This window comes from Colius striatus, chromosome 5 (assembly GCF_028858725.1).
Source record: "Colius striatus isolate bColStr4 chromosome 5, bColStr4.1.hap1, whole genome shotgun sequence".
Classification (NCBI taxonomy): Eukaryota; Metazoa; Chordata; class Aves; order Coliiformes; family Coliidae; genus Colius; species Colius striatus.
This window is the reverse complement of record NC_084763.1, coordinates 14,436,451-14,449,472: the sequence shown is the minus strand read 5'-3', so window position 1 is coordinate 14,449,472 and position 13,022 is coordinate 14,436,451. Positions and strand designations below refer to the sequence as shown.

At 45.6% G+C, this 13,022-nt stretch overlaps 2 protein-coding genes across 5 annotated transcripts in view; both read left to right on the top strand.

Moving 5' to 3' along the window:
- Window positions 1-3,740: 3,740 nt before the first annotated feature.
- GGCT (gamma-glutamylcyclotransferase) lies at window positions 3,741-11,995 on the top strand. The gene is made up of 4 exons (XM_061996377.1): window positions 3,741-3,895; window positions 6,000-6,145; window positions 9,004-9,139; window positions 11,071-11,995. Exons 1-4 carry the CDS (start codon window positions 3,782-3,784, stop codon window positions 11,209-11,211), a joined length of 537 nt encoding a protein of 178 aa, XP_061852361.1. The 5' UTR covers window positions 3,741-3,781; the 3' UTR covers window positions 11,212-11,995.
- A 332-nt stretch (window positions 11,996-12,327) lies between these two features.
- The window catches only part of NOD1 (nucleotide binding oligomerization domain containing 1), a 28,758-nt gene continuing 28,063 nt past the window's right edge, over window positions 12,328-13,022 (top strand). For 3 of the 4 annotated variants that reach the window (XM_061996375.1, XM_061996372.1, XM_061996373.1), the window contains exon 1: window positions 12,328-12,607. The gene's annotated coding sequence lies outside the window, so the exon portion shown is untranslated. The other variant, XM_061996374.1, reaches the window with a different exon arrangement.

The following is a 13,022-nucleotide window of genomic DNA, read 5'->3' as shown; positions in this document are numbered from 1 at the left end:
ACAGAGCACATCCTACTAAGACTCCTTAGGGAGTAGAGAAAAGCTGTGGGGAGGACTGTATGTGTGGTTCACGTGCATCAGTTGCCCTTATTATTCCTCCAGGTTCTTTTTTTCTTCAGTATCAGTTACAGCTCATGCTGTGGCAACCCTGGGGTAGAGACTGAGCCATGGGGAGGCACACTGAGTGACTAGCAGATATTTTTTCCTAATTTCCTTTTTTTTCTCTCCCCTAAAAACCTAAGTAGAATATGCACAGGAATATATTGCATGTGGGAAGAAAAACCCGATGGAAACAAATTCCTGCTCTCTTTGCATAAATAACCCTGCTGATCTCCTCCATGGACAATGCACAAATAGCTGTGGATATCCAGAGCTTTCCCCCATGTTTGGGAAGCTCCCAAACAGGAGGCATACTGCTGACTGCTTATTCTGCTCAGATTTTTAGTTACATCCAAGGGGAAACAATGCCTCCAAATTGTTCAAGGCTTCAAACAGGTTAATAGAGGTCTCATGTCTGTTGCTCTGGAGATAATTTTTTACTCCACAACTGATTCAACTTAAAAAAAAAACCCAGAGTTTCATTTAACACCCTCTTCTCCAGGAGACTTATTTTTCAACTGAAAAGGTCATGAACCAGCAGAAGTGTGAGATCTAGCAGCACCACCAAAGCCCTGCAGGTTTCTACTCCAAATACTACAGGAAAGGTCCTCCCACTCTCCTCTCTCTTGTTTTCAATTGGAAGCTTGATCGAAGCAAGGTCTGCTCACATGCCCAAGTATTTTCTGATGCACATACAGCTATTTGGCCATGATTTGGATGTGTATCAGCAGAAAGACTTGTAAAATTTTCCCCTTACACTAAACTCCCCTCCCATGCTGCCTTACCATCAGACTGGCCACAGTACACTGATGACAGCAGGGAGACTCAGGCTGGGCCTCCTCCAAAGTCCATACCTACAGGATGCCTCAGCAGACCTCCCTGAGGCTTTCTGCCCCTTTTCTAGCTCATGGCAGAAGTATTTTTCTATCTCAGGCATGAGAATATGAAAACAAAGTGCAATCTAAGCTGTGCCACCTCACAGCGCTATGGTGAGAAGTTACAGACAATTCAGAGGCTGATTCCTAATGACCATGAACATTGTTGTTTGCATTTTTACAGCAATGAAAACCTATTTCTTTTTTTGATAGTAGTTTCAGAGTTAACATTCCCTCTTTAAAGAATGTTTTGCACGCTCTGTAGACTCAAGAGGCCCCATTTCTATGTCCTGTTCCATGCTCTGCGGTAGATATTGGCCATCTCACTGCCCACTGGCTCAAAGCACACACAGTGCACATTTGGGTGCTCTATTAATTCTAGTTTTAATAAAAGCTTTAATTAAAAAGGGCTTAAGAAAAGCTGCTAGGAATAGAGGTTTCTATTTTCCAGATAGTTTAAAACCAAAGCTTACTGGGACACTGACCCACACAGTGTCAGCAGTGTCAGCCCTTCCAATTCAGCTGTCACATCTATCACCCTCGTGTATAGCTGAGAGGCTCAGTGTGCTGTTTCTAAATTGCCACGGCCACGCTGAGGAAGAAATGGGCTCCAGAAGTGCAAATTGATTGACTCTGTTCAATTAAAAATTAATCTAAACACCGTAAATCCAGTTTCTACCCCAACAGCATTTGAATAAGCAGCATGCTAGATCTACAATAAGCAAGACCAACTTAATACCATACACACCAAAACTACACTCCCGGAAATCCTGGCTACTGCTCCCTGGTCATGGAATTGGTGTTCAGTCCAGACTATAAAAAATACTAACCTCAACAGATTTTAATTTGAAAGTGCCTTTTTTGAGGGATTAAATACTTAGAATTGCAAGTGGTAGTGTTTCCAATTGACTCTCCTTCCATACATTTGATTGTACTTTTGCTAACAAAGGTTTTCACATGCACAAACTCAGCTGAGATTTGGGGACTCCATCTCCTCCTCTGTCAGCCTCCTAACTTTGTAACATTTAAGTCTCAATTTGAATAGCATGAAAAAGAAAAACGTTTTAGGAGAAAACTATTTCTCCTTGTCCAAAATATCCACGGCTTTTGAATGAAAAATCACCACAATTGTTGAAACTCTGTTGGGAAAAATTGACTTTTTTTGTGCAGAATGTTAAACATTTCAGTCATTTAAAAAGTCTCACAAAAGACTGGATAGGGTTTTTTGAGGTAGGTAGTTTTGAGGTTAAAAAGTAACAATTGCTACACGCTTCATTACAATTCCTAGGTAAGATTTTTCTATTTGGAAAGAGATGTACAGCTCGGCTCACAAGGGACAGTTCACACCAAACCCAAATGGGTAGCACACATGCACCAGTGCCTGGAAAACCAGTCCCTGGGGCATTAGAAGGCCAGGCAAAGCCTCTCCCGTGGGATCCTCGCCATCTCACAACCATCTCAGCCTCCTTTCTTGAGACCAGTTGAAAATTAATTATCTTTGAAAACTCCTGTTCTTTGATTGAAATTAACCGATGCCCCAGGAGCTGCTGGAAGAGGAGAGATGGACACTTCTCATGGAGTTTGTAGTTCCTTAGGAAAGGGGGAATAAAAGGGTACACCAGAAGCAGATTTTCAAAAGATATATTCAGCTACTAGTAGTTGTAAGAATGAGGAAGTCTTAGTATATATTCCTATGATCTGTGTAACAAGTGAATACGATCATTCTCTCTCACTCCAAAATATTTATTCCTAAGTAAGAAAAAATCCCTAACAATGGCAAACTGCTAGTCATGGAGGATCACAACCACATGGATCACTTGATGTCTTTTAGGATGAATCCAGCCTCGCCCATGCCTGCATTGGGAAAACTAAAGCAGGGACTGAAACAGAGATTGCTCACCTCATTAAAGGAAGGAGCTGCTCACCTTTCTTGTGTGGGTGAGGACGTGCCCGAGAGGCCGGGCACCTCCCTGCCAGGGATTCTGTGCTGAATCCTGCACCAGCTGCCTCTGCTCAGGAAGCCAACACGGGCCAAGGGCTGTTGTAACAGTATCATTAACTCTCACGCTGCTGTTAATTACAGCTTTCTGTGACCTGTTTTGCTGTATTATACATGCGGATTTATTGCTTGAACAGCTTATGCTTAGGGGTTGCTAGTGATAAGGCCCCCTTCTCACACTGCACAGAGGTACTGCTCCTCCTCCCCTGACAGTGCCACAGTGCACTGTCCGCAGTTCTGCCTGCCCGCACAGCACCTCCTCCTCGCCTTTTACTCTCGTACATTCCCCCGTGACCCTGCTCTGAGCGCTCCCCGCTGGGAAAAGCCACACTGGAACATGTACTTCCAGTTCGTCACCGCTCACGTTCCTCTCGGCGGCGGGCAAGATGCTCAGCAGCAAGATGCCCTGGATTGTAACCGGCGCCCCGCCTCGGTACGGGGGCCGCAGGCTCTGAGGCGGGTGAGCCGAGGAGTACCTCGATCCCGCCACAGACAGCACGGCGCAGAGGAGTCGCTTGCCGCGCGTCCCGCAGGACCCGGGCCGCCGGTGTACGCGGGTGCGAAGGACGCGCCTCGCTCACATCACACCGCGCCCGCAGCTCCCGGCGAGGCGCGCGGCACGACCCCTGCTACCACCCACGCAACGCGACTGCGGCGGCTCCCACGTGGCGGCGGAAGTAGCGCCGGGGGGCGCGGCGCGGCGGCGGGCGGCCAATGGCGGGCGGCTCCGCGCTGTGACCCCGCCCGGGACCGGTGTGGACTGAGAGCTCCAGGCGGCAGGAGCCGGAGCCGCAGCCGGCGCGGGCCGATGGAGGCGGGCGGCGGGTGCGTGCTGTACTTCGCGTACGGCAGCAACCTGCTGCGGGAGCGGCTGCTGCTGCGCAACCCCGCTGCGGCGCTGTGCGCCCCGGCGCGCCTGCAGGTGCGTGAGGGAGAGGCGCGGGGGGGTAAGTGGGCACCGCATGGGAGCCTGGCCCTGCTGCAGGCCGGCCGAGTGCCGCTACCGCGGGCAGCCGTGGGGTTTGTGTTATGGAGCTGAAGCAAGTTTGCAAAGCTGCCAGCCGCGACTCCACGCGTTTCGGGTTGTAAACCTGAAAACGTAAACAGCAGGCGCGCACTTGGGTTTAAGGGACAAGTTTCTGACAGTTATAAAAGGACGGTGCTTCGTTGAAAAAACAAAGTTCCTCCTTCCCCTCTGCCACAGTGGTTACAAGTCAGGCCGTGCCTGTGCTGTAAGTCAGGCGGGATTCAAGCGTGCTCCCGCGACGGCACAACTGCGGCTCACACCTTCCTACACCCTGGGAGCTCTCCCCCGGCCCACGGTTATTAAATGGAAGTCTGTCAGCTGGGCTTTCATGAAGACTTGGAAATACAGGCTCGTGGTCATGAAGCTGTTGATGTACAGATCTGTGTCACTGGAAGGATCCTGGGAGGGGCAAAGGATCGCTAACAGTTAAGGATGAACTGAAGGTTCTCTTGGGGTAATTGGTAGTAAATTATCTACATCAGAGGATATGAAGGAGTTCCAGAAACTTATTGCTAATAAATTCCCTGTAGTCGGATCCTTGGTGTCTCTTGGGACCATCAGCCTGGCAACTGTGGCCTGCTCCTGGAAAGTGTGAGGTGCCACTGAGGAGCTGAATGTGCCAAGAGCCCAGGTCTGATCCTGCAATCAGACCTTGGAGGCAAGGAGGAAAGCAGTAGTGCTGTGTGCTTATATTGGAATAAAGTGCTGTGCTTCAGCTTTCCATCTGGGTGTCAGGTAGATTGTCAGGTTCCACAGTAAACATCTCTTGCCACGCTGCAGGCTGGCTGTTTGGGAGGCAGAACTCAGGCTTTTCTGGCCGGTCATTGCTGAGCTCCCTGCTGACACTGGGTGGCTTCACTGCCCTGCTTCAGGATGGAAAATCACTGATGTTTGAGAGTGGAGAAGAACAGGAAGGTTGTAGCCTATTTCTGTTAATTGCTCAGTGGTAGTACTACATTGGCTTAAGAAGAGGAACAATAGCCTGTACACAGAATCTTTTTGGTGGTTAAGTATTAAATTAACTTCCCTCTTCCTTAAAGTTTGGGGGCATTTGGTTCTTTGTCTTTCCTTTTTTTACTTCGAGGGAAGGATCCACAAGTTGGCTGACAAGTAGGAGAGGAAACTGAGTGTATGGAATCGGATGGGAAATTACGCTGGAAAAATGCAAGAATCTGTTATTCTGTTTTGTCTATATAGTAATGTTTGATATTACCTGTAAGATACTTGATTTCTAAAAGAATGTTTCAACCTGCAAAAATCTGAAAAGCTCTCTCAAGGAGGCATATGCCGTGGCTTAAAAATACCCAATAATTGTTCCAGTTGAGATGGCAAAACCACTGGAAAATACACAGGATGGTATTTTGTAATTGTGCAGTTGTGTTAGAGGACAAGACTCAAAGCTTGCCATCTTGTAGGCTTCTTTACCCTCGGTATTTTCTGGCATCTTGCATGGTAGCATTTAAGTCTTAAAACAGCACCAAAAGCTGCAAGGGAACTGGCAGCAGACAGGCATGTCTTCTGAGGAACGAGAGGGCAATAGTCAGTTCCCTCCTTCAGGGTACACCTCAGGCAAGGGCCCTTCAGATTGTCTAACAGGAAGCACATCAGCCATCCTGTCACTGCCAACTGGGACAAAAGTCAAGCTGACATTTCTTTAGTGCTACTGTGTTTACTGAATTGAATATGTGTGCTGCCCTTGAAAAAGGGCTACCTCCACTTTCTTCTCACCACTAGAAATTGTTAGTTGCACTACTAAGAGGTCTTGGATGTTGATCCAGGCCTCTGCAGGCCAAGACTTTTATCAGCAGTGCTCTCTGGCAGACCTCTCTTCCCCATTCGTGGGCCAGTTGAAGAGGTGGACTTCAGCCCTTAATCAGATGGGAGCTGTACATTCCTCCTGCACTCCAACTGACTGCTTGTAGACTCTCCTTTAGCTGCCCCTTTCATGTCCAACAGCCCTTAAGTGGAAACTGATTCTCTGCTTTGGTTTCATTTGCAGGATTTTAAACTTGAGTTTGGCCATCATCAAGGCAGGACAAGTTCTCTCTGGCATGGAGGGACAGCTACCATTGTTCAAAGCCCTGAAGACGAAGTATGGGGAATAGTGTGGAAAATGAATGCTAACAATTTAAGTTCACTGGATAAGTAGGTGACTTAACTTGTGCTGTCTTCTACTATTTTTGAGAGCAATTTAAATGTACCAGTTAATTTTTGGTAAAGAGCTGTGTGGAAGCTTTGGTATGGAAATCAAGTAGATGCTTTGGATTTCAATATGTGAATTTCACTTCACAGCACATGTATTGACTTCTAATGTATTTGTAATTAAAATGTAGACTCCAATGCTTGTGGAAAAGGAAGGGATGAGGACAAGACTTTGCAGCAGAGGTTATCTTTAATACAGCAAAGGGACTTTTTGCGGAGGTTATTCTGCATGTCTTCTAAGGATTCAAGCTGTTGTAAACTTGAGGTAGATCCAAGCAGGGAGTTGTGGTGGTTTTGTTTTTCCCTTTGATTGGGAGAGGCTGCCTGCACCATTACAATGCATGACACAGAATGTTCCGCCTGAATTAAGACAGGTTTAAGGTAACCTGAGCAAGTTGTTCCCAGGCTGAAGTCTAGAGGACCACCTGGGTAAATAAATCAAGGCATAGTAGCATAACTTCTTGCAGGGTCTAAGGCAGGACTTAGAACTTAATGTCCAAAACTTTGGCTGGTGTCATGTGTTTATGTTTTTGGGCTGTGCCTGCACAGCATGGAGCTTCAGGTGCACAAGGATCCTTTGCTCAAAGTAGTTAATTGCTGTCAGTTAATTCCAGTAGAAATCTGGGCTAGTGAGACTAAGGAAACAGGGCACATTAACCCCTTAAAAGCTTTAATATGGTTTTTCTGTCTCTGGTACTGTTGCAATTTTGGTTATGGCTGCACTGTGCTGTTCTTATAACTTAGCCATGTTCTTATAACTTAGCCATGAAACTTGGTTGCTACAAGAATATCAACTTGCTTTTCATTGCCTACAGTGAAACACCACAGATTCTGAAATACAACAGAAACTCTTGCCCAAGTTCTGTTAGCACATTATGGGAATGGGAATTCTGGGCACTCTCAAGTCCTGGTAGGAGGGCACCTAGCTGGTATGCTTCTGGCTGGGGAGAGCTTCCAATGTCCCTGCTTAGTGATCTCCTCAGTTCCCCCTCTGTTGCTTACATAGCATTTACATCCTAGTCCCCTTTCCTAGTCCCCTTTCTGCAGACCTTTACTGAAATCTCCTGATTTACCACGCTTTGCTAAAGCATAAGCTTCAGAACTATGAAGATGAAGTCTGGCAGCATCTGCTTCGACAGTAACACTGTGTACCTCCTATGGGGACAGCATTTTGTATTTTAACTTCTAGAAGTGTTTACATGCTACAAAATTGCAGATCCTTGGCATTTGTTTGACAGGGGATAAACTGTAATGCTGGCTAAGATGCTTGAGACTTGAGTACTATACCATCACCAACAACTGCTGGACAGACACTAGCATTAAATATTGCTTTTTCCCAGCTGCCTCAATGATGCCATGAAGGTGGACTGGAAATGGAAGGCAACAGGATGTGTTCTTGGCTTTTATAACCACAGTTGATAGTGTTCTTCTAAGGATTGCTCCTAACCAACTTAAAAAAGCTTGCATGTGCCCCTGCTAAAGATCTTGGGATTCTTTGGCTGTGCACAAGCAGATATATTTGTAAGTTCTCAGCCAAGTTTTTTCCTGGAATTTCCGTGTATCAAGGGAAAAAAAAAAAATCACCATTTGCCACACACACACACACACTTTTATTCCCCCAAATTGGATAAAGAAGCCCCTGCTTTGTTATCCAGAAGCAGAGGAGGGAATGCATACCTGATGCTGCCTGTTGCTAGTTGAAATAGGGTAAAATAATGCAATATATAGAAAACAAACATGAGAGGGGAAGCTTTTTGCATGCATGGTTGAACTTTTTGGCTTCAAAGGCCTTTTGGTGCTGTCATGGTCAGATTTTTTTTTGGCCTCTGTGCTTCACAAGTGTGTAAGTTACGGACTAAATAACGACTTTTCCTCAGTATCCTAGCAATGTACATTACTTAACTGTACCATTTTTCTTACTCTCACACACTCAGGTGCTCTACTTGCACTTAAACCTAGTTATTCACATAACATGACCCATGTTAGTACATTGAATAACCTGAAATGGTTGTTGTCAAAGTGATGTTTTGATGTTATCACTCATACCTGAAGTGCATCTAAAGTTAATTGTGCTACAAAGTCTGTCTTGTATTGCTTAAGCTTCTCATTTACTTCTCCTATTTCCTCACACCTTTACTGGTGGCTAAATGCTAATGGTTAAAGGCAACAGGTAGCCTTGATTTTGACTTCGGCTTTGTTTTCCTAAGAAAGCACCATGTTGCCAATACAAAAATAACAGAATGGTTTTTGCCTTGATCTAGCTCATTGTTGCTGTACACATCTTGTGCAAATTAAAAGGTGCCTTGCATTATTCATTGGTATGTGCCTCAAAAAGGGTTGTGCAAGTTTCCTTTCCCCTTTTGTAACACAACAGGCAAGATAAAACTTTGCAATGATTTAATTATCTGAGCAGAAGGTAATGAATGGTATGTGCCTGCCTTAATTCTAATTAGCTCTGATTAGTTGTGTTTCTCTTGTAAATGACCAGATTTGCACAGTAATAAATTCACAAGTATCGTGTCTTTAACTTTGCAAGTTAACCACCAGTCATCTTTCTTACAGAGCTGAAATGATAAAAGTGAATGCTGCTGCTTCTTTACAAACCAATTTCTGGGTATGAAACAAGTTTGCACAAAAAGTACTAGAATATGTTTTGCTTTATTTGCCTTTCTTTAAGTCCAACAGTGCAGACCAGTGTACTGCCTTGAATTCTGTTGGAACAAATGCACATGTTCAATTGCACAGTTTGTTTGAAAGATGCACCAGTTATTTGGTATGAAAGGAACATATGTCCTTTACAGGCAAGAGGGAGTTGAAGATGGCATTTATGTCCCAATAGAAGTTGAAGTCCGTACTCAAGCAGGAAAGGTACTGACCTGTCGAAGCTACCAGATGAAGGACTATGTCTGTGGTCCCCCCTCTCCTCAATACAAAAAGGTAGGTGCTGCATCATTGTAACTGTGGAGAGAACTAACAGAAACATATAACACAGTATTTCTGCCCTGCTTAATAAGTACTTCTACAGTGGATGGAATGTATAAGTAATTCTCATGTACAGGTAAAACTTACAGTCCTTGTGCAACGCAACCGTGTAGTGATGCTTGTTAGAAGATTGCTACCCCTTAAAGGCCTACTAAACCAGGTTTATGTTTTGGCTTAGTTATACCTGATGTGAAGCCTCCATTTAACTCATTAATCAGTTATGTCTGACACAAGGATTTCTGAAGGATGTTATTTACGTACAGCAATTCTCTGTTTGAAAAATTAATGTACTCCCCTAAAAGGACAGAGGGAGGCTTCTGTGGGGGAAATACAGCACCAGGTTGTAGTCTCAAGGACATGGATTATCCTTATTGTTTTCTGAAGTAGCTTATTATCATTTAGCACAGGAGTCCTCCTGCTTCCTTTTACCAGATGTATCATCAGCGTATCACAGGACTTCCAGCAACATTGCAGAGCACCCACTTGATGGCTGGTGAAGCAGAAGTGTTTCAACACTGTTCTGGCAACACGCTTGACTCTATAGAGACACATGATCCAGTCACACAGCAGGCCCGACCTGCTTAGCTTGTGAGCTCTGATGCAGGCCTAGCCTTAGGTGGCAAGACTGCATGTCTGGAATTGTGCAGCTATTAGTAATTGCAGATAGACATCACTGTAACATGTTTACATTTTCTGCAGAAAGCAAAGAAACAAGGCTTGTTAAAACCCAAGTATGCTGCCTTCCTGTAACTGAGGAACTCACTGCTGTGAATCAGCTTCCAGGCGCATATCTAAGGCCAGCTGCTGCATGACTTAGAGAACACTTGCTTAAAAATCAGGCTCTGCTACTTCACAAACCTCCTCTCTGCCAACCCACTTCCTGTCAAGGCAGACATTTAGGGCTTTTCAGGGACTTAAGTCTGCTGCTGTGTGTCAGCTCTGAATAGTATACTGTAAGAGCAGACTTCCAATACTGGCAACTTTATCTAACTAAACATTCCCTCCTGTTGTTGTTTGGGTCAGTTTGTTAGTTCTCTTCTTTCCTCCTGCCCCCAGCTTTTACCAAGTTAACCAGGCAGGAGGGCTAAAAATTTACTACAGGTGGCTGCCATCAGCACACAGTGATCTACATCCATCTACTGTTGTGTACTTTTCATGGCAAAGGTCATCCTTTCTAGACACCTCATCCTTGAACTTGCTGGCTGTTGAATGCATGAAGCAGTGTCAGCTCTTAAAATCTGCATGCTTATCTATTCATTTCTGTGTAGGAGATTGCTAGTGTCTCTTTCAAGCCTTGGCTCCTATTGCCTTCTCTTTTCCTCTCACTGTCACCTCTTTTTTTCTCTTGCGCCAATACCCAAGTTATTTTCTATGTAGAAAGACAGCTGTTGTAACAAACTCTAAGAAGTCTGCTTTCTCCCAAAGCTATCTGTTTCTGTTACTCCTATAACCAATCTAGGCACTTGCTATTGTGCTTTGTATTTGCGCAGCTTAGTTTTAAGAATAACTTCAATAATATACACTGCTCTCACTCGGATGTGATACTAAGGCTGGCCAAAGGCATAAAAAGTAGTCCTCATCCTGGAATGGAAAGAATGGAATAACTGAATAAGAGCTTAATTGTACAGTCTTTTGTATATTAAGTAATATTTCAGAATTTTTGGGGCATGCCTTGGCAATTGCAAGCCTTTTCAGAGTAATTTTGTTGATACTTTTAAAGTCTTCAGTGGCCTTCCAGAAGCCTTTGGTTATCTTGAGGTACAAGTAGCATTATTTGAGATTAATTGTCTTGTTACCTGAAGTGGTTCTTCCCATGTGAATAAATGTTTGGAGGGGTCTGTCCTTCCTAACACCGTTATTGAAAGCTTTTTTTGGTTTTTTAATAGGTTATCTGCTTGGGTGCAGAACAGAATGGCTTGCCAGCTGACTACCAGAAGAAATTAGAAGCTATTGAAACAAATAACTATGCAGGGCCGGTGCCAATCATGGAAGAGATTGAAGCTGCTATTAAAGCAAATAAAATATGATCTGCATAGAATACCTCTGCACTTGCTTGGCCACTCACCTTGATTTAGATACCTCTCCTCACTATGCTGATCATCAGTTTCTCTATTTATCAAGAAAAGATGAGTTTGCTGTGTATCTACAGTAAGCCATTAGACGTAATTTGCAGCCTGGAGACATGCTGACATTGGTAACTTCTTCATTTTGTATGTATAGCTTGGCTACATACTGATGTTTTTGCAAATTATCTTTCTGTATTTGTCATGCAGTGCTGCACATAAATTTGGGCTTGGTGTCCTGTTTGCTGACCTTTTTTAGAAGAAAAAAGGCCCTCTTGATGAGTATTGGCATCTGTTGCCTTCTGCAGAGTAAGGCTCGTTGTTCTTAAATGCTGTATACATAATTATCAAGAATTTCAAACATCGGTTAGATGGCAAAGTAGACTCAAAACTCTAATACTAATTCATGGTAAAATGGTAAAATTGACAGCCTGGAAGATGTCAGACAACTGACCTTTGGCATATCTTCTGTACAGTGATTTTTTTTTCTCTTGATGTACAGAAGGATGTAAGATATTGGTGTCACTGTGACTGCTTAGATAATCAAATGATGAAGTAACAGACTTACCATGTCTCCTCTGCGTAATTTTTTTTTCTGTACGTTTCTGCCAGGGATCTATAGGTGCTGTCCTGATGTAATATGCAAGTTTCCAGGGTTGGACACCGTGACTGCAGTAAAACGTGGTACTTTCAGTATTAGCACTTGTCTAGTCTGAAACAGAAGTAAATAAATCTTGGGATTACCAAACCTCAGCCCTGCCAATGAAATTAATGCTTCAGGAATAGCAGTGTTGCTTATGTAAGTGAAAGCTGGTGATGTGGAAATGAAATTGAAACTTCCATTGGTTGGTTGCTGTTTTTAATGGACATTAATTTCAGTCTGGAGGGAAAAATCTATGCATGAATACACTCCTCAGCGTCAGCATCACTTCTTTGGCGTTGCCCACTCCCTCGTCTCTTCAAACTGTTGAGCTTTTGAATGAGTAGTAAAATACTCCGAAGAAAACAGGAAGTAATATCCTGACAGCCTCTTTGGGAGCAGCTGAACAGAAGGTACTTGAAGCCTCCCTCCTGTGGAGGAAAACGGCGGGAGCCCCGGAGGGCCGGGGGAAGGCCTCGTCCCCCGAGGCACGACCCCCGGCACCTCTCAGTGGAGGCGGCCTTCCCCCGTGCCCTTGCGGGAAGGCAAGGCGATGTTCCTGGATTCGGCCGTGCCCGCCTGGGGAGGTGCCGCTTCCCGCCGGGGAGGAGAGACTGTCGTGTGGGGCGGGCGCTGCTTCCCGGCGGGCCAGGGGTGGGGGGAATGCACCCGTGGGCCAGCCGCCGCCCTGCTCCTCGCCGCCGTCCCGTCGCCGCCGCGGTGAGTGCAGGAGAAGGCCCAGGGCCGAAGAAAGGTCGTCGGGCAGCTGCCTACATCGCTTGCCACTCGTGCCCGGCGGCTGCGTGTGGTTGCGGGGGCGGGCGCCATGTCGTGAGGGATGAGGCAGGTGGGACGGCAGCGGGCCGGTGCCGGGAGAGGGTTGCAGGGTGTCGGTCAAAGTTTGGTTTTTTAATAAGCCAGAGTTTCTCAGTTACCGCCTGAAAAGCTGGGAAGCGAAGGGCTGCGCCCCGATGGCTGCCGTCTGCTTCGTGCTGAACTTACCGCGCTCGCGAATTGAAAGTTTTGGGACTTTTTCTCCGTCAGGGGCCCCTCCCGCCTCCGGGGAGGAGGTTGCGGTGCGGCGGGCGCGGCGAGAGGGAGCAGTGTCGCTGCGGGCCTCGGCCGGGGAAGCGGC

What these genes read in the sequence shown, in the direction of transcription:
- GGCT (XM_061996377.1), top strand. Translation starts at nt 3,782, where the DNA reads ATGGAGGCGGGCGGCGGGTGCGTGCTGTACTTCGCGTACGGCAGCAAC. An exon ending in GCGCCCCGGCGCGCCTGCAG is followed by an intron (nt 3,896 to 5,999) that starts GTGCGTGAGGGA and finishes TTTCATTTGCAG; the next exon opens with GATTTTAAACTTGAGTTTGG. An exon ending in CCTCTCCTCAATACAAAAAG is followed by an intron (nt 9,140 to 11,070) that starts GTAGGTGCTGCA and finishes GTTTTTTAATAG; the next exon opens with GTTATCTGCTTGGGTGCAGA.